Source organism: Abramis brama, assembly GCF_963993115.1.
Source record: "Abramis brama genome assembly, chromosome: 20".
NCBI classification, from domain to species: domain Eukaryota; kingdom Metazoa; phylum Chordata; class Actinopteri; order Cypriniformes; family Leuciscidae; genus Abramis; species Abramis brama.
In genome coordinates, this window is record NC_139982.1 from 32,275,351 (window position 1) to 32,300,958 (window position 25,608).

Sequence of the window (25,608 nt, forward strand, 5' to 3'; positions counted from 1 at the left end):
TGAGCATTGGCAGGATAAAAATAGCACACGTCTGTGCTGATGAGATCAGTCCCGTTTCAATATTTCATACGTGATGTTGTAGCGCGTGAGCTCGAGGGAATACTGAACTCCTTCCTACAGATTCTCTTTCACACACACACACGCCCAGCTCCTGTAGAAAAGCCTGTTCTCAGCGCGATTCACGCTGCTCTGGCGCATAATAAAGGTTTCAGTCATGAGAGAGAGAGAGAGAGAGAGAAAGAGAGAGAGAGAGATAGAGAGATAGAGAGAGAGAGAGAGAGAGAGACAGAGACAGACTGAAGGGCGAAGAGTGTCCTCATTATTCCAGACCGAGACGGAGCCGTTTAATCCTTTTCACTGGGAGTTACAGTAGATCAGAAGTCTCACCAAGGCTGCATTTATTTGATAAAAAATACAGGAAAAATTGTGGAATATTATTATGATTTAAAACAGCTGTTTTCTATGTGAATATATAGTAAAGTGTAATTTATTCCTGTGATCAAAGCTGAATGTTCAGCATCATTACTCCAGTCTTCAGTGTCACATGATCCTTCAGAAATCCGGCGTTTTTAATACAACTTCAATGATTGAAACACAGTTCCAGCTCTTAAGCTGCGGTAGATCTGCAGTGTGACAAATCCATTCAGACCTGCAGAATAGCTGGATGTCCTTGACGCTGTGAAGGCTTGAGTTCACCTTGTTAATTTGCAGTTATTCAAGCCATTTAAATGAGATATATCAAAAGCAGTGTGTACATTAACTGACAGGCTGATTGCGGCATGAACTCGCGCACGATGTCATTTCCTGCAGGTCTGAGCAGGAAATGACTGTAGGTGATCGGGGGTAATTGGCGCTGACTGTAAAAGTGCAGTTGAATCCCAAATGTAATTAGATGAGAGTGACGGCTGAACCTGATGCTGGTTTAAGATTGTAGATTGATGCTGGTGGAAGATTGTAGGGCTGAACACCCGGAAACGGTCAGAATAGAGAGCATATTTAAAGTGTTTTTTCCATCTTCATCTTTCTCTAGTGTGTAATGATGCTGTTTGATCATGAAAAAGCTCAAGTTCTTCTCTATATCAGTGTCAGTGTTTCTGAACTCCCTGAAACGCCTCCATTGTAGTCTTGAGTTTCTTCCGCGAACGAACATGTCACAATATTCCTCATTATAATAATTAATATGCAGAATAAAGGGACGGGGCCTGGTTGAGTTAGTTAGTAGTGTGTTAAACTGGCGGTTATGGTAAGGGGCGGGACATTTCCCAAACACACTCTAAGCGCTCGACCAATCACAACACACTGCTCCAGCCGACCAATCAGAGCACAGTGTGCTTTTCAGGAGGAGGGGCTTCATAGAGACAGGAAGTAAACAGAGCGTTACTGACAGACTGGGAAGAGGGGAGCGGCAACAATGGAGAATATGGGGAAAATAATCAACATTCAAGCAGGAAAACCTGTTCTAGTAGAGGCTAAAAACCATAAGTCTTTTAAAAAGGAATAATATAGGCTCTTTAATTAAGTGAGTTCTTATAGTTGGTTGTACTGGTGTCGATCACTCGGATTTCAAGTGTAAAAAAGTGGAATTAGATGAAATACCACTATAGGCCTCATTGATGAAGCACTAGCAGAATTAATTTCTGTGTAAATCTGACACACAAATCTGTGTAAATAGAAATGAATATTCTACAACTATTTATATCACTGAATTAATACATGAATGGATCGAACGTCCAGCTCTCGCAGCCTCGTTTTCAATAGAAATGAAAAATGAATGAATTAAGTGAATAAATAAATAAATGTTTTTTCTTTTCATACTCTCCCTGTTAAAAGTAAAAAGTAAAAAATGGAATATTGCAAAAATGGAAAATGAATGAACAATTGAAGTAAGTGACTTAATAAAACAAGTAAATAAATAAATAAACAAATTGCGTGATTTTCTTTTCTTACTGTTAAAAAAGTTAAAGGTTAAAGTGGAAAATTAATGAACAAAACATGAATAAGTAAATGAGTAAATAAATAAAAAGTAAAAATGGAAAATAAACGAATGAATGAATGAAAAGTAAAAAGGGCAAAAATGGAAAATTAATGAAATTTTATAAATAAATAAATAAATAAATAGAAACAAATGTTAAAATGAAATTGATCAATAAATAAATAAATAATTGCATGCTTTTCTTTTCATACTGTCCCTGTTAAAAAAAGTAAAAATGCAAAAATGGAAATGAATAAATGCATGAATAAAATTAGTTTGCCAGCTTCCACATTCGTGTCAAGACACAAGTGAAAAATACACACAAAAAACAATAACAATGGATGAATGAATAAATAAATAAATGAATAAGGGAATAAATAAATAAGTAAGGGTATAAATAAATAAATATTGTCTATTCTGATGGATGTCTGTTGACTTTATTACCATTACCATTTATGGATTCCCTGAGGATCAGACTGAATCTGTGGATTGAATTTAGGGTGAAATCGATTAATTCTACAAAACGGATTTAAACCCAAGACTATTTCACTTTTATTGATGACGTTTTAAATACATTAAACAATCAAACATAATCACAGATTCCATGACTCTGAATTCTCATTCCTGAACTGAATCATTTCTGCTTTTAAAGGACAAATCAAAACACATCTGTTTTCTATAGCTTTTAATCAGTGATCATTTTAGTATGCTTTTTTTCTCTTCTATTTCTGTGTGACATTGTAAAGCACATTGGTCAACTTGTGTTGTTTTAATTGTGCTATATAAATAAAGTTGCTATTGCTATAGTCATAGTCTATTCATAGTGTAATCCGTCTTAAACCGGTTGCTAAAGTTGCAGGTCTGATCTGGTTTTTGCTGCTCAACCAGTTTAGGCCAGCTAAAAAAAAACACCTACTGTTCTCCATCTAGTATCTTAAACTGGATTTATCTCTTTTTTCCTCCCTGAACTCCAAACTTCTGTGGTGTAAATGGGAATTGATCACCATGTGGGATTGTCGTAGAGCTGTGGTCTGATGACAAACGAGAGGCTGTTGTCAGTCTATTCTCCTCGGGTCTCACGGGACGGGAATCACCCGCTCTACGAGTCGCACAGCTTCGTTTTCCGTTAAAAGAGCGCTTTATACGAGGCAAAACAATTCATTAGGATTAATAAGGCCTGCCAGAGTCAGTTTCGCACTCACTGCGGCATCGGGAAGTTTATTCACTTTATTGCTCTTGCCTCCGAATGCCAGAGTAGCTCTTCAGATAGTAGCATGATTTATTGGCTGTGAAAGCGAGTTAATGAGACTATAGTCACGCTTTCAGAGGACTAGTCGTCAACGCCACCTTTTCATGTGTTTGTCATCGTGCCAAACCTCATTAATTATTTAAGGCGCTTTCAAGGTTTCTTCTGTTGGCCAGGAAGGACATTAGATCCACTGCATGTGTTGGAGTGGGTCTTAATGACTGCAGACGCTAAACTGGATCATTAGTAGAAGCACCACAGGTTAGTTGTTGAGAAACATCCTTTTAAATTAATAAATTACACTGGTTCTTAATGGCCATCGATTGAGAAAGAGATGGAGCAGAAGGGGGGTGTAGTAACATCATACTACTCCTGCTAACTAGTCAAACCTTCATCCCGTGAGTGCGACAAAAATCATGCTTTGGTAAATCATAATTATGAGAAGAAGAAGAAAAATCTAAATTCTGAGATGGAAAGTTGAACTTATGACAGTTGTTCAATTTGTTGAATTTGACATACTAAGTTGAATTTGACATACTAAGTCATAATTATGACATAAAAATTTGAAATTTGAAGTTGAAGGTATGATATAAAAAGTTGAAATTATGACATTCTAAATCATTATTTTGACTTGTCGTAATTATGATTTTTAAAGTTAGAATTTAAACTTGTCATAATTAAAAAGTTGAAAATCTGACTTTCAAAAACTTCAAAAAGTTCAACCTCATTGACTTTTTGTCAATTTCAACTTGTTACAATTATGAATTTTTAAGTCATAATTTGACTGTCATAATTTCAACTTGTCAATTGTTAATTTTAATCATAATTTGAACTTTTTGTCATAATTTCGATATGTAATGTAAATTTTGACTTTTTAATCTCATAATTACGGCTTTTAAGTCAGAATTTAAACTAATTGTGAGTTTGTGTGTGTAGCTGTGTGTGTGTGAGAGTGTAAGTGTGTTTAAGTGTGTGTGTGTGTGTGTGTGTGTGTGTGTGTGTGTGTGTGCGTGTGCGCAAGTCTGTGTGTGTGTTTCAGTGCGGTGCACCTGTGTTTGGGACGGCAGCCACAGATCTGTGGGAGGTGAATGGTTATTATTTTAGCACTGGGTCTGTCAGGCACACACACACACACACACACACACAGTGTGTTATCTTCCCGCCGGCAGACAGACAGCACTGGAGCTGAGAGATAGAGCGAGACAGCAGGAGGAAAATAAGGCAGATAGAAAACACATAATGCCACCCACAGCATGAAGGCGTCTTGGCCCAAATGACACACAAACCAGCGCTTCTCTGGTGGGCCGTGACCCGAAATGGCAGATCTGTTCTGATGGGTCACGGTCAATGCTGAAAAACTGTGCTGAATGCAAGCAATGAAATAAAACTACCCGTATAATCTTGAGATTAAGAGTTCAAGGAGCACAATATATACACTGCTTATCAACCTTTAAAATATTATTTTTCAGCTCAAATCTCACAATCTTGCACCTATCATGCACAAACACACACACACACACACACACACACACACACACAATATCAATCGACCACTGGTTGATAGTGTATTTTGAAGTTAATTTGGCCTATGCTATATTTGAACTGTTAGGTTACTGATATTATCATCAGACACACTGTTCGTACGCTCTGGTTTAATGGCTTGTAATACCGTGGCTTAGATCGTTTATCTTGGCTGTTTATTCCATGCCTGACTTGTTTACTCCTGTCAAGATCCTCGTCCACATTTACTCTGAAGCAGACCGTGTGTCTCCGTCAGCCCTGATTCATGAGCACTTAGCTGTGATTGATTTCCCTTCGCTGCAGAGAACACAGGACAAAAACCCCAAAAAGAAGATGGATTTCCTTCTATTTCGTTATCTCTCACACAAACGACGGCACATTCAACCCGGGCTCCTCCAATGCTAATGTGATGAAGAGGAAAACCGGAGTGAAGGCGCTCTAAAGACCACAGTCATCACTGCGAACAAAAGGAAAACCGGAGTGAAGACGCTCTATAGACCACAGTCATCAGTGACGAACAAAAGGAAAACAGGAGTGAAGACGCTCTATAGACCACAGCCATCACTGCGAACAAAAGGAAAACAGGAGTGAAGACGCTCTAAAGAACACAGCCATCAGTGATGAACAAAAGGAAATCAGGAGTGAAGACTCTATAGACCACAGTCATCAGTGACGAACAAAAGGAAAACAGGAGTGAAGACGCTCTATAGACCACAGTCATCAGTGACGAACAAAAGGAAAACAGGAGTGAAGACGCTCTATAGACCACAGTCATCACTGCGAACAAAAGGAAAACCGGAGTGAAGACGCTCTATAGACCACAGCCATCAGTGATGAACAAAAGGAAATCAGGAGTGAAGACTCTATAGACCACAGCCATCAGTGATGAACAAAAGGAAATCAGGAGTGAAGACTCTATAGACCACAGTCATCAGTGACGAACAAAAGGAAAACAGGAGTGGAGACGCTCTATAGACCACAGTCATCAGTCATGAACAAAAGGAAAACAGAAGTGAAGACTCTCTATAGACCACAGTCATCAGTGACGAACAAAAGGAAAACAGGAGTGAAGACGCTCTATAGACCACAGTCATCAGTCATGAACAAAAGGAAAACAGGAGTGAAGACTCTCTATAGACCACAGTCATCAGTGACGAACAAAAGGAAAACAGGAGTGAAGACACTCTATAGACCACAGTCATCAGTCATGAACAAAAGGAAAACAGGAGTGAAGACTCTCTATAGACCACAGTCATCAGTGACGAACAAAAGGAAATCAGGAGTGAAGACGCTCTATAGACCACAGTCATCAGTGACGAACAAAAGGAAAACAGGAGTGAAGGCGCTCTATAGACCACAGTCATCAGTGATGAACAAAAGGAAATCAGGAGTGAAGACGCTCTATAGACCACAGCCATCACTGTGAACAAAAGGAAAACAGGAGTGAAGACGCTCTATAGACCACAGTCATCAGTGACGAACAAAAGGAAATCAGGAGTGAAGACGCTCTACAGACCACAGTCATCAGTGACGAACAAAAGGAAAACCGGAGTGAAGACGCTCTTTAGACCACAGTCATCAGTGACGAACAAAAGGAAATCAGGAGTGAAGACGCTCTATAGACCACAGTCATCAGTGACGAACAAAAGGAAAACAGGAGTGAAGACTCTCTATAGACCACAGTCATCAGTGACGAACAAAAGGAAATCAGGAGTGAAGACGCTCTATAGACCACAGTCATCAGTGATGAACAAAAGGAAAAACCCCAAAAACCCATTTATTTGGAAGATTTGGGAATCAATCCAGTCCGCACCACACAGAACCTCTTTAATTACACATCAAACTCACTACTCCACCACAGAACCAGGCCATCAGCATGGCTTCATCTCTCAAGTTCCCCAATTAAGTAATTTATGTTTGTCTCTTATCCAATTCTCAGTGCCATTTGAGTTCAGTTTAGAATCAAAAGGAGGAATACAGTGCAATCAGTCAGACATACAGTTGATACAGTTATAAAATTAATTAAAAGAGAAATAAGATTATACATAAATAAACTTTCATATGGCAAAACACCGGTGTATCATATTTTGCACAGCTGCTTATTTTACTGTGAGATTTCCCCATGTGGATTGCACTGTGTCTGTGGTGTTCTTTCGACGCGGCCCAAAAAAAAATAAAAAAAAATAATTCAAAATATAAACTTAAAAAACATACCTTAAAATAAACCCATGTATGTTAGTTGGAATGATGCTGAAATAAAATAAAATATAAATATTAGTTGAAAAACTTAAACTAAAAGAAAATTAGAACTTTTTGCCATAAAGTGAAATAAGTTTGTTGAAGCACTAAAACTAACTTTAACTTTAACTTTAACTTTGGTAATTAGCTGAAATAAAATATGTTTAAGTTTATTTTAATATTTAGTTTCATTTGAATTAATATTTATTTTATTTAAAGCAACAACATTTTTTTTTTATAATAATCCTGGCATGCACAGGTACTGGTATCAAGGTTGGTAAAAACTATGAAAAACTAGTCTAACTAGTCTAAATAAAGTTACTGACCTATAACAGTTAGAGTTAAGTAAAGATTGTTTGATTCAGGCGTGTGTGTTTTGTAGGCAATGGATGCAAGTACTTTCGTTACTGTGGGATGATAATTCCTGGTTATTCCTTGAAATAACAGAGGAGGTTCTTTAACTAAACGAGTTACAGAAGAGGAAATGCAGCTGAGGTTATGCTGAAGGACGCGAGTTCGAAGTAAATCAGGTTAAAGTTTCATTTGAAGTCCTGAGCCATAAAGCCACTCTGAATTCATCACAAATGCAGCAGTTCGGCTGGTGAAAATTCATAAGGCTTTTTATTAGATCTGTAAGTCTATGAGATTTGATTTAATACCTTTTATTTGATCTGGCTGCGATAAATTCAAGGAGTCATGACACATGAGCAGGGCGATCACTCTGCCCTCCGTTTCCTCCAAACTTTTCCCAGAAATGTCAAGGTTTTCATCTTCCCCTAGTGGCGCATAATGCCTTTTAAAAAGTCACAGAATTCATAATACGGACTCTTGAATCCAGGACAAAAGTCCTTGATTTTTGCACATCTTTCAGTAATTTTAATTTAAAGAATGGCGGGTTGTTAACTTGATGAATAAATGAAAGCAGCCTTTTCCATTCAGAGGAAAAATAAATAATTTCAACTATATAAGCAGCAAATGTTGCCAGATAGATTCAAGGTGTTTAATGCAAAGAGTTAAACTTTAAAAATCTTGATAAAACTAACGAGCATGTTGCACACGCTGATTTATAGTTTTAACTATGAACTGATTCACTGAAACAAACAATTGATGGAATCAATACAACTGATTCACAGAAATGATTCAAACATCTGAAATCTTTAAAGGAGAAGTTCACTTTCAAAAAAACTTTTGCTGATAATTTACTCACCCCCATGTCATCCAAGATGTCCATGTCTTTCTTTCTTCAGTTGCAAAGAAATTAAGGTTTTTGATGAAAACATTCCAGGATTTCCCCCCATGTAATGGATTCTATTGGGACCCAAACGGTAGAAGGTCCAAATGACAGTTTAAGTGCAGCTTCAAAGGGCTTTAAACGATACCAGACGATGAATAAGGGTCTTATCTAGCGAAACGATCGGTCATTTCCAAAATAAATAAAAAAGTTTAAGTTTTATAAGCACAAATGTTCGCCTTGCTCTGTTCTGTGATGCGCGTTCGTGACGTCACGTAATACGCAATTACGTTGAAAAGGTCACGCTTGAAAAATTTCTGTCCTGAAGAAAATGTTCTTTTTGGCTTTTTAATATTAAAACACCGAGGATACGCACACGAAATGGGCATTTTAAACGATAAACTGACACAAATACATTTGAAAATGTGTATATGGTCCTCCTTCCGCACATTTGTAAACACGTCAAGCGTGACCTTTTCAACGTAATTGCGTATTACGTGACGTCACGAACGCGCATCACAGAACAGAGCAAGGCGAGCGTTTGTGCTTATAAAACTTAAACTTTTTTATTTATTTTGGAAATGACCGATCGTTTCGCTAGATAAGACCCTTATTCATCGTCTGGTATCGTTTAAAGCCCTTTGAAGCTGCACTTAAACTGTCATTTGGACCTTCTACCGTTTGGGTCCCAATAGAATCCATTACATGGGGGGAAATCCTGGAATGTTTTCATCAAAAACCTTAATTTCTTTGCGACTGAAGAAAGAAAGACATGGACATCTTGGATGACATGGGGGTGAGTAAATTATCAGCAAAAGTTTTTTTGAAAGTGAACTTCTCCTTTAAGCATTTTAAGTTCAGAGACGTTAATATATATAAAAAGTTTATACTCACAAGTCACGTGTGTGAAAGTGGCATTAAAATCTTTGCTTCTGTAAATATGCACTGTATCATTTTATGTACACTAAAAAATATATTTTATTCAAGTTGTAAATAAAAATGATTGGAAAACGTTTAACAAGAAAATACTGTAATTAAAAATTTCGCATTTAATTCAATGTTAGTTGCCATTGTAATTATTTGTGAAATTTACTAGCAAATCTGAGTAAAAATCAGTGTATTCTTTTCTATTCATTTGTTTTTAATACAATTCATTTTAATAAATTTTTCTTACTTTTTATTGTTACTTTTATTTTTATGGATCTTTTATGATTATTTTTAAGTTACTTTTTCTGTAAAGCACCTTTGAATTATCATTTCATTTATTTTGTATAAATTTTTAATCAAGTTATTTTTTTTTACTTTTTGTCGTTACTTTTATTTCTTATGATTATTTTAAATACTTTTTATTTAAAGCACATTGTATATCATTTATTTTGTTAATTTTTAATAATTTAAATTTTTAATCAATCTTCATTTCTTACTTTTCATTCTTATGCAACTTTTATGATTATTTTTAAATACTATTTTATGCAAAATTCTTTGAAAAATCTTTTATTTTTATTAGTTTTTAATACATTTTATATTTTTTATTTTATTTCTTATGCATCCTTTATGATTATTTTTTTACAATTTGATGCTTTTATTTGTTTAGAATAAATTAATACATTTTTATTTCTTACTTTTTTGTAATTTTTATGTCTTATGCACTTTTATGATTCTTTTTAAAATCCTTTTTATGTAAAGCTCTTTGAATTACCATTGCGTATGAAATGTGCTATATAAATACACTTGCCTTGACAAATATTGAATATCTGGTAAATATTTGATATCTGGGCCCCATCATGGTAAATGTGTTTGACTGGCGGCTTCAAGCGAGCAGCATTTCGATCATGCTGAAGTCTTGACTCCTCTGCTGATCCGCTGTGTTTGTGCAGATATCGACGAGTGTGTGGAGGGGAGGCACTACTGCCGCGAGAACACACAGTGTGTGAACACCGCCGGCTCCTTCATGTGCATCTGCCACACTGGATTTATCCGTATCGATGATTACTCCTGTACAGGTGAGAAAGTCAAATCAATCTCGGCCTTCACATGTTCATCATCAATGTCATCAAATTCACCTTTGATACAGCGGCTGGTTAAGCGCTTGAGGATCCCAGAAACATTTAATCACACTATCCACACGAGATGATGCCAATCAATCACAATGAAGTATTTTGTTTTGTCTCATTACAAATACACAAACGGAGAGGAAGCACTTCAGCCAAAATCCTGCAACAAAGGCCTAATCAATTTCAATCATAGTATTTGTGCTTTTGCAGGCTTCTAATTCTATTCATTTACCTGTTATATTAGATAAATAAAATTCTCACAGCACTGAGACTCGACCAATCACATGACAGGGAGTCAAGGCAAACTAACCAATCACAGTGCAAAACAAAGTGTTAAGTTATAGTGCAAAATGCATCATTTGACTTAACATTCACAGATGCACTGAAAAAAAATCTTAATGAGAATTAATTAGTTTAAACAACATTTTAATATATATATATATATATATTTCAATTACTTAAATAGTTGGATTTTTATATAAATAATTTGTTAATGAGAATTAGTTTAATTGTTTAAACCAACATTAAAAATATATTTTAATGACTTAAATAGTTGGATTATATATATATATATATATATATATATATATATATATAGTCATATATATATGTAGTCATGTTTATTTAAATGTTTACTAAAAGTATTTATTTTATATTTTAATGATTTAAATATAGTATTTATATGTATATATAATATTTTTATTAGAATTAATTATTTTATTTATTCAGTTTTTAAATGTATGCACTTGTTATATAGTTATATGTTAAATAGTTATATATATATATATATATATATATATTATATAATATATACTGGATATATTAAATTATTCAGTGAAAATAAATGTATACTTTAATTTTAATATTAAACTTTAATGGTTTAATTATTCATTGTTGTGTCACTGCACATAAATGTTCTCTAAAGACTAAATGCAGGCTGTCAATCAATAATAAATCATTATAAATGTGTATTAAACTTTGCAGTATTATTTCTAGTAGCTCCTCACAGGTTGTCACAGGTATCTTGCCAAAAGAATACAGCATGATATGCTGACATAGAGGATGTGCCCTGCTGGTGTTTTTGCTGCTGAAACAGCGAATCTGAACCCTGTGAGTCAACCAGTCACTTCATATTTCCAGTTTCAATATGGACTATCGTCGTTGGAATTATTTTATAGTGTTTACTGTTGCTCTTCCACTAATTGCCCAGCAGTTACAGAAAGTGTGTGCTTTTAGACGTCGTATATATCATTTCGGTTTATGGATTATTGGGACTCCAGCACTTCCTGTTTCATTATAATACATCAAATTAATACAGAGCCCAGCCAATTAGGTTCATTCAAGCACAGCGTCTCTCAGTTGTACATTAAAAAAACTGCAGTATGATAAAGTTCAGGAGGCATTTGGAGCCTTTGTGCACACAGAAAAATGTCTTTATTATGATAGTCTAGATTCATCTTTGTGCAACATGAAGTGCTCCATGTCCTTCAAGGTTTTAAACAGTCTCTGGAAATAAAAACAGCATTTATAGTGCCGCACGCACTGTATCTCTCTCCTCCGTGGAATTATTGATCGACTGCGGTGGAGAGCGTCCCAAAGCGCCGCTCTGTATTCTCACTAAAACTGATAAACACTTTCAGCGCTTAATTCCTTGCATCCCCCCAGAGATGAATATGATAGTACAGATGGATTACATTCTATTGCATGGATCGATATTAAAATGTCTGTGAGATACAAGAGCCCGACATTCCCAGAATCCATCAGTTGGTGTGATTAAGTTGACTCCCTGCTGGAATGATTCTCTGGTCATAGTCAAGCGTTTGTCAGCCTCACGTCGACTTACTGTAATCACAGTCTCTGTGTGCGCAGAGATACGAGACCCCTCGACGCTGTTGCTTATGAAAGGAAAAGTCCATAAAGCGCCTTATAGAAGCACACTGAGAATACATGCTCTTAATTGCAGGAAGATGCTTACCCTGAAAATGGTTTGTTGAGTCAGAGATCAGAGACACATGCTTGTGCTTTCCAAATGTCAGGACTTCCTGTTTGCATGAAAAATTATCCGTGGGGAGTGTTGGGAAGTTGTTTTTTTTTTGCAGGAATACATATAGAAATTTTACAAAATATACATATCAACCAATCTTTTACCCTTTCTCTCGTCCCCCCACTCTCCTCTCTGTTTGGAAAAAGTTGTGAATGTCACACTAGCAATTAGAGTCGCTGACCCTAACAATGATTGCAACACATTTACACCCTTGCAACCACATATTAATGCCTTAGCAATCATCCAGAACACCCTATTAATGATATAGCAACACATTAACACCCTAGCAACCATCCAGACCACCCTATCAATGATATAGCAACACATTAACACCATAGCAACCATCCAGAACACCCTATTAATGATATAGCAACACATTAACACCCTAGCAACCATCCAGACCACCCTATCAATGATATAGCAACACATTAACACCCTAGCAACCATCCAGACCACCCTATCAATGATATAGCAACACGTTAATAACCTAGCATTGTTCTAGCAACCACCAAGAACACCCTAGCAATTAAACAACAACATAATAATGCCCTTGTTAGCATTCAAAACAACAATATTGCATGATGATATCCCCATCAACTGCATATTGATGCCCTAGCAACCACCCAGAATACCCCAGCAACGATATAGTAACATGCTGACAAGCACTTAAAGCTGCTATGTTTTTATACCTGCACCTTTAGCAGCACTAAACAGAAGCGGCAGCCTGCTAGAGCATTGTGCCAAGAATTGAATCAAGGTCGCAGGGAATGTGTGGACAAATGTACCTTGAATGCACAATTAAATATTTTGGATAAAAGCATGTACCAAATGCATCATAAATAATGAACCCGTCTGACACTGGTCAGACAAACTGATATTCCTGTCCCAAAAAACACACTATTGACGAAATGGCTGCATCAGGACGCTCAGACAAACAGATTGCATGTAAATAAAAGACTATTTTCCCAGTTTTGTGTTGCCAGGGTGTTTCATTATGTAAAAAGCTGCTTTGGAAGATATTCTGGGTATATTCACTCATCTGTATTGGTTTCTCTGTCCTTGCAGATTCTATTGTTTCAAAGCGAACTGGTGCCAGAATCCGCTACGCTCTGCCAAGTTCTATGTCAACACCATCCACGATAACACCGCTTCCAACTAAAGTCCTTAACTAGTTTAACCAATAACACCGCTTCCAACTAAAGTCCTTAACTAGTTTAACCAATAACAACGCTTCCAACTAAAGTCCTTAACTAGTTTAACCAATAACACCACTTCCAACCAAAGATCTTAACTAGTTTAACCAATAACAATGCTTCCAACTAAAGTCCTTAACTAGTTTAACCAATAACACCGCTTCCAACTAAAGTCCTTAACTAGTTTAACCGATAACACCGCTTCCAACTAAAGTCCTTAACTAGTTTAACCGATAACACCGCTTCCAACCAAAGATCTTAACTAGTTTAACCAATAACACCGCTTCCAACGAAAGATCTTAACTAGTTTAACCGATAACACCGCTTCCAACGAAATATCTTAACTAGTTTAACTGATAACAACGCTTCCAACAAAAGATCTTAACTAGTTTAACCAATAACACCGCTTCCAACGAAAGTACTTAACTAGTTTAACTGATAACAACGCTTCCAACAAAAGATCTTAACTAGTTTAACCAATATCACCGCTTCCAACGAAAGTACTTAACTAGTTTAACCGATAACACAGCTTACAAAAGATCTTAACTAGTTTAACCAATAACATCGCTTCCAACGAAAGTACTTAACTAGTTTAACCGATAACACCGCTTCCAAAAGATCTTAACTAGTTTAGCTTTCCTGTAGCTCAAACAGTAGAGCGTTGGTGCTTGCAACGCCAAGGTCATGGGTTCGAAGCAAGTTGCAAGTTGCTTTGGATAAAAGCCTTTGCCAAATGCATAAATGTAAATGTAACTGATAACACCGCTTCCAACCAAAGATCTTAACTAGTTTAACCGATAACATCGCTTCCAGCGAAAGATCTTAACTAGTTTAACCGATAACAACGCTTCCAACGAAAGATCTTAACTAGTTTAACCAATAACACCGGAGCAGCTGTAATTCCTAAGTAGTTTAACCAGAATAACTTCCTAGTTTAACCAGAATAACTTCCTAGGTCAACCAGCATCAAAGCAGGATAAACCATAATGTGAACTCAAGCTGTCAGCTCCAGCACAGCAAATCAAAAGCAAACAGATTGCAATTTCATTTGATGCATGTGAATAAAAGACTATTTTCCCTAGTTTTGTGTTGCCAGGGTGTTTCATTATGTAAAAAGCTGCTTTGGAAGATATTCTGGGAATATTCGTACATCTGTATTGGTTTCTCCGTCCTTGCGGATTCTATTGTTTCAAGGCGAACTGGTGCCAGGCTCCACTTCTCTCTGCCAAGTTCTCCTCTGCTCGTCCCAGCACTACTTTAATTTCATTCCCTTCTTTTTAAGCTCGAGTTTATGAAAAACGAGAATATAAACCCAATGAGTACGTACGGTACAATGTATTCAAAGGCCGCCCGTATGTTTGGCTGCAAGCGTACAATTTTTAATGAGATGGATCCGCTATCAACCCTCAAACGCAGAACATCTCATGTGTTGCAGCCTTGACGAGACTGCAAAATGAAGTTCCCTCGTAATAACGCCACAGGTGCTGTAATTAATAGCTCCGGCACTCCTGTTTGCTTAAGACGGGAACCCAAGAGAGAGGATTTCCTCGTCCTCAAAGACCGCACACAAACACACTTCACACACGGTTAATCCAGACCTGTGTCGACCCTGATAAGTCTAATGCTTTCTCCATATAGAAAGTAATTAGTTGTGAAATGCCGAGCGCAGCGGTTTGTTCTTGGAAAAACTATATTGATAAATGTTTGATTGGTCGTGTGCAGATGGCCACTGGCTTTACGACTGAGCTTGCAGTTTCTGCTAACGGAGCGCTGACGCTCTAGCTGGAGTTACGAAGCGTTAAACAAACTCATCTGTTAGCTAGGCTTGAATTTGAAGTGTTTATGTACTTATAAACTGTACTAGTGATGAAGTCTGTGATTATCGAAATGAACAGTGTCCGTTTAACAGCTGCATTTATGCATTTGGCAGATGCTTTTTGTCTGAAGCGACTTATGTTGCATTCAGTTAATCACTGGTGTTGCTGACATTTACATTTTCAATTCAATTCATATTTATTTGAATAGCGCTTTTCACAACACACATCGTTTCAAAGCAGCTTTACAGAAAATGCATGAGTCCACATTATAATTTAGAGTGATCTGTTATCAGAGGAAACCGTCTGAGTTATGCATTTCAGAAATGTACATATACAAAATCACAGTTAGCGAAAAATGTATTAATTTAAACAATGCAATAATTTAATGCAGAAACAATGAGATAATTGAAGTAATGAAAACTTGTTTGTTAACAAATAATTATGACATTTAGAATAATGTAGCATTGGCGCATCATCCACTCTTTCTCCTGCTCAAATGTCGGTCTTTCATTGAGACTTTCAGAAGACTAAATGACAATCTGCAAAACATTATGTTCTTCCTCAGTCCGTGCATCAAATTTATATACTGAAATCAGATAAATAAAGTTTTTTACTGTATTCTTCCTCATGTCGTTCCAAACCTGTGTGACTTACTTTCTGCTGTGAAACACAAAAGAAGATGTTTTCTATATTCATATGAATTTGGGTGAACTGTTCCTTTAAGCAAAAGTCTCTTCTTGCACTCCATTTAATCTCATTGCTGTCTAGTAGAAACAAGAGATTTTCTTTCCTCTCCTCTGTGTGTGTATGTGTGTGTGTGTGTGTGTGTGTGTGTGTGTGTGTTTGTGGCCCTCGAGTGTTTCCAATGCACCCAACGATTAGCCCCGTAATCTCTGGCTCTGTTATTAGTCTTCCCTGCGGAGTGTAAGAAAGGTGTTATCTGAGATAGCAGAATCGGCTGACTCCACACCGGTGTGTGTGTGTGTCCATTCTTCACTTCCGTGGATTAGAAAGGACCAATTCAAAGTAGCCGCTGGCAGTTCTGTACCACAAGTCCATTCTCCTGTCCTGTATCTCGCCTCATACATATCCCGACTCCTGGATTCTGTTCATTCCCGCGGAGAAGTCGTGGACAGAGGCCTCCACCATCTCTCCATGTGAATGTGGTTTTGTCTGGGCAGCGGCAGTGGGATTATGGGAAATGAAAACCCTCATTTTGAGTTCAAGAGCTGTGCTGCATCGGTCGTGACTTCACCTTTTGATTGAACGCGTTTCATTCAGACCCAAATTTCACACCCTTTGAGGTGAATAAAAACGAGCATCACTTATAGTTGGAGGGGAATCTTTATAACCAAACGTTTTGCTGCTTTCATGGGGTTAAATGAAGGTTAGAGACTCGTAGAGCAGCTCACACAAATCATAAAGATCCATCCAACATCCTGCGCTGCCAAAAAATCGGCAGCATTTTTGTCTCATTTTCAGTTAAATATATTCCAGAGATAAAAAAATAAACATTATTTATTTATCATATTTTGTTGTATTATTTATTTGCATTTATTTATTTATAATATTTTTGTAACTAAATATATAGCAAAATGATATTAAGACTTGTTTTCAAATATTATATCTTGAATTCAGTTTTCTTTTTCTAAGCCTTTTGGCAAATGCATAAACCTCACAACAGTTTATTAGATTTATGCTCAAAACAAGAAAAAACAACTAGTTGCCAAAAGGGTAAACAAAACAAACTTAATTCAAGATATATTATCTGAAAACATTTTTTTTTTTTTTACAAAACACTCTCAAGTAAGTGTAGGTTTTTTAAGGGATGTTTATCATGCATTATTTTAGTATTATTTATATACTATTATATACTACTTTATATACTATTATATATATATATATCTTGAGATAGCATTTACATTTTAATTTAATTGTAGTTTAATGATTAGTAATTTTACGTGCTCTTGTCCTTTTATTTGATTTTTGATAATTGTTTTTAAATAGGTTTAATTTTCAACTTCAGTTTTAATTCAGTATTTTAATACTTCAACCTAAACTTATTTCAGTTAGTTGCTAAGGCAACATTTGTAATTTTCATTTAATATTTTTTTCCCCATCTAATTTTTATAATTTGTATATTTTCATTCAGTTTCATTATTTTTTTCAGTTAACAGAAATATTTTTAAATATTAACTTTTTTTGTTGACGATAACATTTCCAACAGATCTTACCTGGTTTGACCGATAACACCGCTTCCAGCAAAAGTCCTTAACTAGTTTAACCGATAACAACACTTCCAACAAAAGTCCTTAACTAGTTTAACCGATAACATCACTTTCAACAAAAGTTCTTAACTAGTTAAACCAATAACAACGCTTCTAACAAAAGATCTTAACTAGTTAAACCGATAACATCACTTTCAACAAAAGTTCTTAACTAGTTAAACCAATAACAACGCTTCCAACAAAAGTTCTTAACTAGTTAAACCAATAACAACGCTTCTAACAAAAGATCTTAACTAGTTAAACCGATAACATCACTTTCAACAAAAGATCTTAACTAGTTTAACCGATAACATCACTTTCAACAAAAGTTCTTAACTAGTTAAACCAATAACAACGCTTCTAACAAAAGATCTTAACTAGTTAAACCGATAACATCACTTCCAACAAAAGTTCTTAACTAGTTAAACCAATAACAACGCTTCCAACAAAAGTTCTTAACTAGTTAAACCGATAACATCACTTCCAACAAAGGTTCTTAACTAGTTTAACCGATAACAACGCTTCCAACAAAAGTTCTTAACTAGTTTAACCAATAACACTGCTTCTGACAAAAGTCCTTAAAGGGATAGTCACCCAAAAAAAATGGTATCAATGGTACCATACCATAGTATGGTAGTCAATGGGGCCCAAGATCTGTTTGGTCACCAACATTCTTCAAAATATCTTCCTTAGTATTCAGCAGAACAAAGACATTTATAATGTTTGGAACAACTTGAGGGTGAGTAAACAATGACATAATTTTTGATTTTTTTATTGAACTATCCCTTTAACTAGTTTAACCAATAACACCATAGCGGCTGTAATTCCTAACTAGTTTAACTGGAATAACTAGGTCAACCAGCATCAAAGCAGAATAAGCCATGATATGAAATCATGCTGTCAGCTCCAGCACAGCAAATCAAAAGCCATTTGAAGGCCTGATTGACATTTCCCGAACTCAACCTTCATTTGCGGCGTCTTTTCATGAAACGTCCCTACATGAGGCTTTTCAGTGCGTTTGAAAGCGCAGGACGTGTTTTTGAGGCATCATCAGTAATTGCCGAGTCTGATAAATGCGAAGCGGCTGTAATTCTTGTTTTGTTTTCTTCCATTTTAAGCCGGTGGCCCCCTGCTGGCTCGCCACATCTTTAAAACGCCAATCACTTCGCCCTGACACTTTTGTGCATGACATAACAGAGCAGATGACGACTTCAGCTTGTGAGCGTGCAACCCATGCAGACGTCTTCAGATGGGCTTTCTTCTGCATAAAGCTCACGTTTGCTGCCGATTTCACCACCCTGCATCATACTTTCTACATGAAGTTCTGATTTTGGGATGCCTATTCAAATAATAGTGGCCGTTTTGCTTTAGCTCGTCTCTTTCTCACAAAATATGATGTGCATTTTGTAGCATTTTTGGTTTTGACAACCATTTAGGGTGAAGAAGTTTCATGTAATCACTTAATCAGCAGAAAAATTCTGATTGACAAATACATGATTCTCTGAGCCAGATCACAACTATCTGTTCAATTCTCAGCCCAGTTTCACATGTTTGACATTATTTAATCCTGATTTCAAGGCCGGTGACAGCAGAAAATACATGCTTTCTGCTACATCTGTGTTTTACTACATCCACTTTGAAACAGAAAAGTACAGACTTTGTGAAAAAAGCTTAAGAACTTGTGCTCATGTAAAGTTCTTTGACATTAAAAATTTAGTATTTTGAACATATTTTACACTCCTTTGCAGATTACTGCAAATTAAGTGATCACTTGTTTTTGTCATTAAAACTCTTGACTGCTTTTGTTATTTGGATAAGTGCATTACAGCTGATACATACTTACACTACCAGTCAAAAGTTTTGGATCTGTAAGATGTTTCATGTTTTTAAAAGAAGTCTCCTCTGCTCACTGAGGCTGCATTTATTTGATAAAAAAATAATAATAAAAAAAATAAAATATTTTTCTATTTTCTATTATGTTTTCTATTTTAATATATTTTAAAAAGTAATTTATTCCTGTGGTCAAAGCTGATTTTATTAATAGTGTTTAATGTTACAAAAGCTTACTATTTCAGATAAATGCTGTTCTTATGAACTTTCTATTCATCAAAGAATCCTGAAATAAAAATATAAATAACTGTTTTCAACATTGATAATAATCATAAATGTTTCTTGATCATCATATTAGAGTGATTTCTGAAGGATCATGTGACACTGAAGACTGGAGTAATGATGCTGAACATTCAGCTTTGATCAGAGGAATAAATTACACTTTACTATATATTCACATAGAAAACAGTTATTTTAAATTGTAATAATATTTCACAATATTACTGTTTTTTGGGGGTGTATTTTTAATCAAATAAATGCAGCCTTGGTGAGCAGAAGAGACTGGTAGTGTTTTTTGAAAAATCTTCGTTCTTATTTCGTGCAAAAACTGCATGTGACGGAAATACTGAGGAAGAGCATGATTTTTGCGCAGTCTCTGCACAGAGAACTGAGGCGTCCCTGGTGACCGCCTGTACATAATTGATTGTTTATCCGTCTGCTGCATGAATGACAGAAGCGCAGGAGTGTTTCCCGATGTGATCGTCCTGCAGGTGTGATGCCGGTGACCTTGAGATAATCCTCTCATCTGACATCTCAGTTCTGTGCCGCTCAGCATCGCTGTGATAGACAACAGCACAATGCATGTCTGGGCCTGTCTGCGTGTGTGTGTGTGTGTGTGTGTGTGTGTGTGTCTCTTAATGCAGTCTGCTGCATTCATCTCTTTGGGATTGAGACTGTCATTTCCAGTTTGCATGAAGAAACTCAAGACACTTGGTGAACGACATTGACGGGTTTCAGGCCGGATTCGAGATGAACAAAGTGTCGTTGTGCTCCTCTAGACAACAAATGCACTGCAGAAAACTATTTTTGTCAATTTTTCAGTACAAATATCTAAACATTCTTAAATCAAGATACACTTACTTGAGACGCAAAATGTCTACAGATATTAAGTCTTGTTTACTGAAAAAAAAAACTAAATTAAGTGCTTAAAACAGGAACAAATATCTGCCAATGGAGTCAGAAAATGTTCAGAAGAGGTTTTGCTTCTCAAGTAAATGTATCTTCAGTTAAGAAAGTTTAGATATTTGTACTGGAAACAAGACAGAAATACTGAGGAAGAACATTATTTTTAAATATTAATATTAGAGCTGAATTTATATTCTAAACATGCTTTTTTAGACTCAAGAGGAAGGTCTAAAAGTTACAGTATGTTTGTAATATGGAACTCTTGCATCTCTTTTTTATGATTTGACCACTTTAATAAATCTAAAGCAGGCATATGGGATGGCGATTTATTTATTCATGCGGTTCTTGGCTCTGCTGAATATAGTAATGAAGGGAAATGTTGGCGGCCCTCTTTGACATGAAGCCAGTGTTCGTTTTCTTTCTGATTTTATATTAATTAGAGGAATTATGACAGCTCTGAAGGCATTTTATGCTATAAAAATAATTTTCTATCACACCTGTGAGATGCTTCCGCACAGGGTCTAAAATTAATACTCGCCAAGAGCCAAATGTCAATAAAAACTGGCTTTCAATGGTCACTCGCTAACTGGACGGAAATATATTAGGAACCGCAAGATAATATGAGGTTTAGATAGAAATATATATATTAGATATACAAACATCTACTGAATTTGATGAATCTGATGAATTTTACCTCTTCTTCATGTGTCTTGAGAAAGAGATGGAGCCTGGATTAACCTTCAGCCTAAAAACACATAAATACATAAATAAAAATTGCAGCCTTTTCTTTTCATACAGTCCCTGTTAAAAAATGAATGAATAAATAAATAAGCAAATAATTAAATGATAATTGCATACTTTTCTTGTCACACTGTTTTTATAAATGAAAAAGGAAAAGAAAACAAATAAATGAACAAATTAAAATAATTAAAATAAAATAAAATAAGGTTCCACGGCCAGTACATAATCCATCATTGACCGGCAAAAACTACATTGTGGACCCTGGTTTCACATGATTTTCTGTGCAGTTTTGAGGGTAATTTCATTAATCCTATTTCAATATAAATTTTATAAGCACAAGAATCTCAGTTCTTACTCTCTGAAGACCCGTTCATATGAACAAACCTTGAAACAGGAGTCTCTCAATGTGAGGCCGATCATTGAAAAGACACTTCTGACCAATTGATGTTTCATATAAAAGCATATGGATTTACTTTTATGGACACTGAATGATTGATTATATTAGTACTAATTGCTTTTAAAAGTCGATGATTTTTTAAAGTGTCATTTTTCCACCAGCAAGTCTAGTGATGACATGTAAAGGTTTATAGTTGGTCTATATCCAGATGCATGGACCACAACTACATGTTTTCTAATAGAAATAATGATTTATGTTTTCAAATCACCAAATGTGAGAAATGTAAAGATGTGAATTACTCAAGGAAAAAGGCTTACCAGCTTCTGCCACTGTGTTTCCTCCCGGAATCACATGCACATGGCCTGTAATTATTCCCTTATTTGTGTTTATTTCCGCCGGGAGTGTGTTTGCTGGAGGATTTTATGAAATCTCAGCCGGTCTCAGAGATGAATGTATCCCACAATCCCTCATGGATACAGATCTCAGTGTCCGCTCAAGGTCAGTTAGATGGCAGAAGGAAAGAGTCACGTCTGCAGATTTCTGCCATCTTCAGATCGTGCTGAGAAATATTTAATGAAAAATTACAGATTTTATCCTTAAGAAACTGATTGGATGGCGAAAAGCATCTCTATATAAAGATGGTTTGATGCCAGCTAACTGGAAACGGTCAGACATGGTTCTGTTAAAGTTATGAATAAACGAATAACGGTAATAAAACGTTTGTTATCTGGTCTTCAATAATCAAAACGTATATACATTGTTCATGGAGTGTTCACGTTCATCTAATGTACGCTAGTAACATTAACAATGTTCTCATAATGTGTGCAAAATTGTAAAATTAAAATGTTCCTTTAATGTTTTCTCTAACGAATAACACTTAAAAAAACGGAATGCTTTGAACGTTCAGAGATATTTATGAAAGGGAATGTATGGAAGCATTTTTCCACCCTGGAATAAAAAAAAGAGAAAAAGGTCATTGTGACTTTCTATCTCACAATTCGGACTCTTTTTTTTCTTTCTTGGAACTGCGAGATAGAAACTCGTATTTGGGAATTCCCAGATAAAAACTCACAATTCTGACTTTATATTTGCGTGTTTTGAAATTAACTAGGAATTGCGGAAAAATTAAGTCAGAATTGTGAAAAAATTAAGTCAGAATTGCGAGAAATAAAATTGCAATTGAGAGTTATAGTCAAAATTTCAGATATAAACTCGGAATTCTGGCTTTATATTTGTGAGTTTTGATATAAATGCGAAAAAATTAACTCGGGAGAACTGCGAGAGATAAATAAGTTTATTGCAAGATTCTGAGAGAAAAGTCAGTACCTTTTTTATTTATTTACCATAGGAAAGTTAGCAGAACGTTTTGAGAACGCATCTAAGCTGATAAAGAAAGACATTATTTTCTTCAGAATAACCCGGCTGATGAGTGAGTTATGATCTGATCTCTGATTTCCCCATCTAGAGCACGATGAGTGTGTGTCCGGGCAGCACAGCTGCGATGAATACACACACACACACACACTCACTCACTCACTCACTCACACACACACACACACACACTCACTCACTCACTCACTCACTCACTCACTCACTCACACACACACACACACTCACTCACTCACTCACTCACTCACGCACTCACTCACTCACTCACTCACTCACTCACTCACTCACTCACTCACTCACTCACTCACTCACTCACACACTCACTCACTCACACACACAGTTATGATCTGATCTCTGATTTCCCCATCTAGAGCACGATGAGTGTGTGTCCGGGCAGCACAGCTGCGATGAATACACACACACACACACACACACACACACACACACACACACACACACACACTCACTCACTCACTCACTCACTCACTCACTCACTCACTCACACACACACACACACACACACACACACACATACACACACTTATGATCTGATCTCTGATCTCCCTCTCTAGAGCACGATGAGTGTGTGCCCGGGCAGCACAGCTGCAATGAATTCACACACACACACACACTCGCTCACTCACACACACACACACAAAGTTATGATCTGATCTCTGATCTCCCTCTCTAGAGCACGATGAGTGTGTGTCCGGGCAGCACAGCTGCGATGAAAACGCTCTGTGTTTCAACACCGTCGGCGGCCACAGCTGCTCCTGCAAACCTGGATACACCGGCAATGGCACCACCTGCAGAGGTGAGACAGTCTTCCATCTGCCACCTCACCCCGTCACGTGACCCGTCTCACTTTCACCCGTCACATGACCCGTCTCACTCTCACCCCGTCACGTGACCCGTCTCACTCTCACCTCGTCACGTGACCCGTCTCACTCTCACCCTGTCACGTGACCCGTCTCACTCTCACCCCGTCACTTGACCTGTCTCACTCTCACCCTGGTCACGTGACCCGTCTTACTCCATCACGTGACCCGTCTCACCCCGTCACGTGACCCGTTTCACTCTCATCCCGCCACATGACACATCTCACACGGTCACATGACCTGTCTCACCCCGTCACATGACCTGTCTCACTCTCACCCTGGTCACGTGACCCGTCTCACTCTCACCCCGGTCACGTGACCCGTCTTACTCCATCACGTGACCCGTCTCACCCCGTCACGTGACCCGTTTCACTCTCATCCCGCCACATGACACATCTCACACGGTCACATGACCTGTCTCACCCCGTCACAAGACCCGTCTCACCTGTGTGTGTCCTCTCTCTGACCCTCAGCGCTCTGCGACGGACGCTGTCTCAATGGCGGCTCCTGCGTGTCTCCGAACATCTGTGTGTGTCCGCAGGGCTTCAGCGGGCAGAACTGCGAGATCGGTAAGATTCACTCCTAACGCCTCTTTCTGATCTCCAGTGCTTTCCAACGCCTCTCTCAGCTCCTCCAGCTCGGCTGAGGACTCTTTCATCTCGTTGCGAACAAAGCGTGAGTGTGTAAATTGCAGTTTTGAAGACGAGTGCTTGATTGCGGCTGTTTGCTGTGGGAGGAAGAGTGAAGCTGAACTATATCATAGTAATAGTGTATATAGTTACTTTTGCTGGAAATTCAACAAGAAGTGTTCTCTGTATAAACACACACACACACTCACACGCAGACACACTCACACTTACATAATACACAACGTGTTTACATAATATATGTGTGTGTACTGTGTATAATTAATTTGAATCTTTAAATACACACACATGCATGTATATATTTAAGAAAATGTGTTATTTATATATAAAATATTTATAATTACACATAATATAAATGATGTATAAATATATATAAACAGTATCTTAAATTACAATTAATCGTTGCCCAGCACTATATATTTTTATATTTTATATTTTATATATATATATATATAATTCTCTATTTTTGTCTGATCCTAATTACAGATGAAAAGTTGTAGTTTGTGATGTTGCTCAACATCAACTAAACAATCAGCTTAACCTGTTATATCTAATAGCATGTTCTTCCTCATCTAGACTAGTTTGAGCGAGTCTTCCCTTTATATACTTGCTCTTCTTCTGTTTTAAAAAAATATGATTATGTCTCCTGTACACACACTTGTTTGTCTCGTCTTAATTTAGGCCTCAAGCTTTGTTTAGTTTACTAAATAGAGCATCAGTTCCTCCTACAGCTAAAGGGAAACGCGTCCACCATCTGTGCGTTGATCATGCCTGTGAAACAGAGTCATCTTTGTTTCTCGTTCCCTCACACCCGCCGTCGGCTCGCGTTTGTTTACCGGTTCTGTTGTTATTGAGCCCCTGGGTGAGACCACCGCTCTCCGTCGCTCTACTTCTGAGCTGGATGGAGACAGATTACATGTTTTAATGAAAACACGAGACGAAACTCTCAGTGGAAATG

General features: G+C 36.9%; 1 protein-coding gene across 1 annotated transcript in view; it reads left to right on the plus strand.

The window, feature by feature from the left end:
* The window catches only part of nell2a (neural EGFL like 2a), a 118,117-nt gene that overhangs the window by 66,211 nt on the left and 26,298 nt on the right, over positions 1-25,608 (plus strand). Inside the window, exons 13-15 of the mRNA XM_084095413.1 lie at positions 10,086-10,211; positions 23,817-23,939; positions 24,477-24,572. Coding sequence (XP_083951539.1) covers positions 10,086-10,211; positions 23,817-23,939; positions 24,477-24,572 — 345 coding nt within the window. The remainder of the gene's footprint in view (positions 1-10,085; positions 10,212-23,816; positions 23,940-24,476; positions 24,573-25,608) is intronic.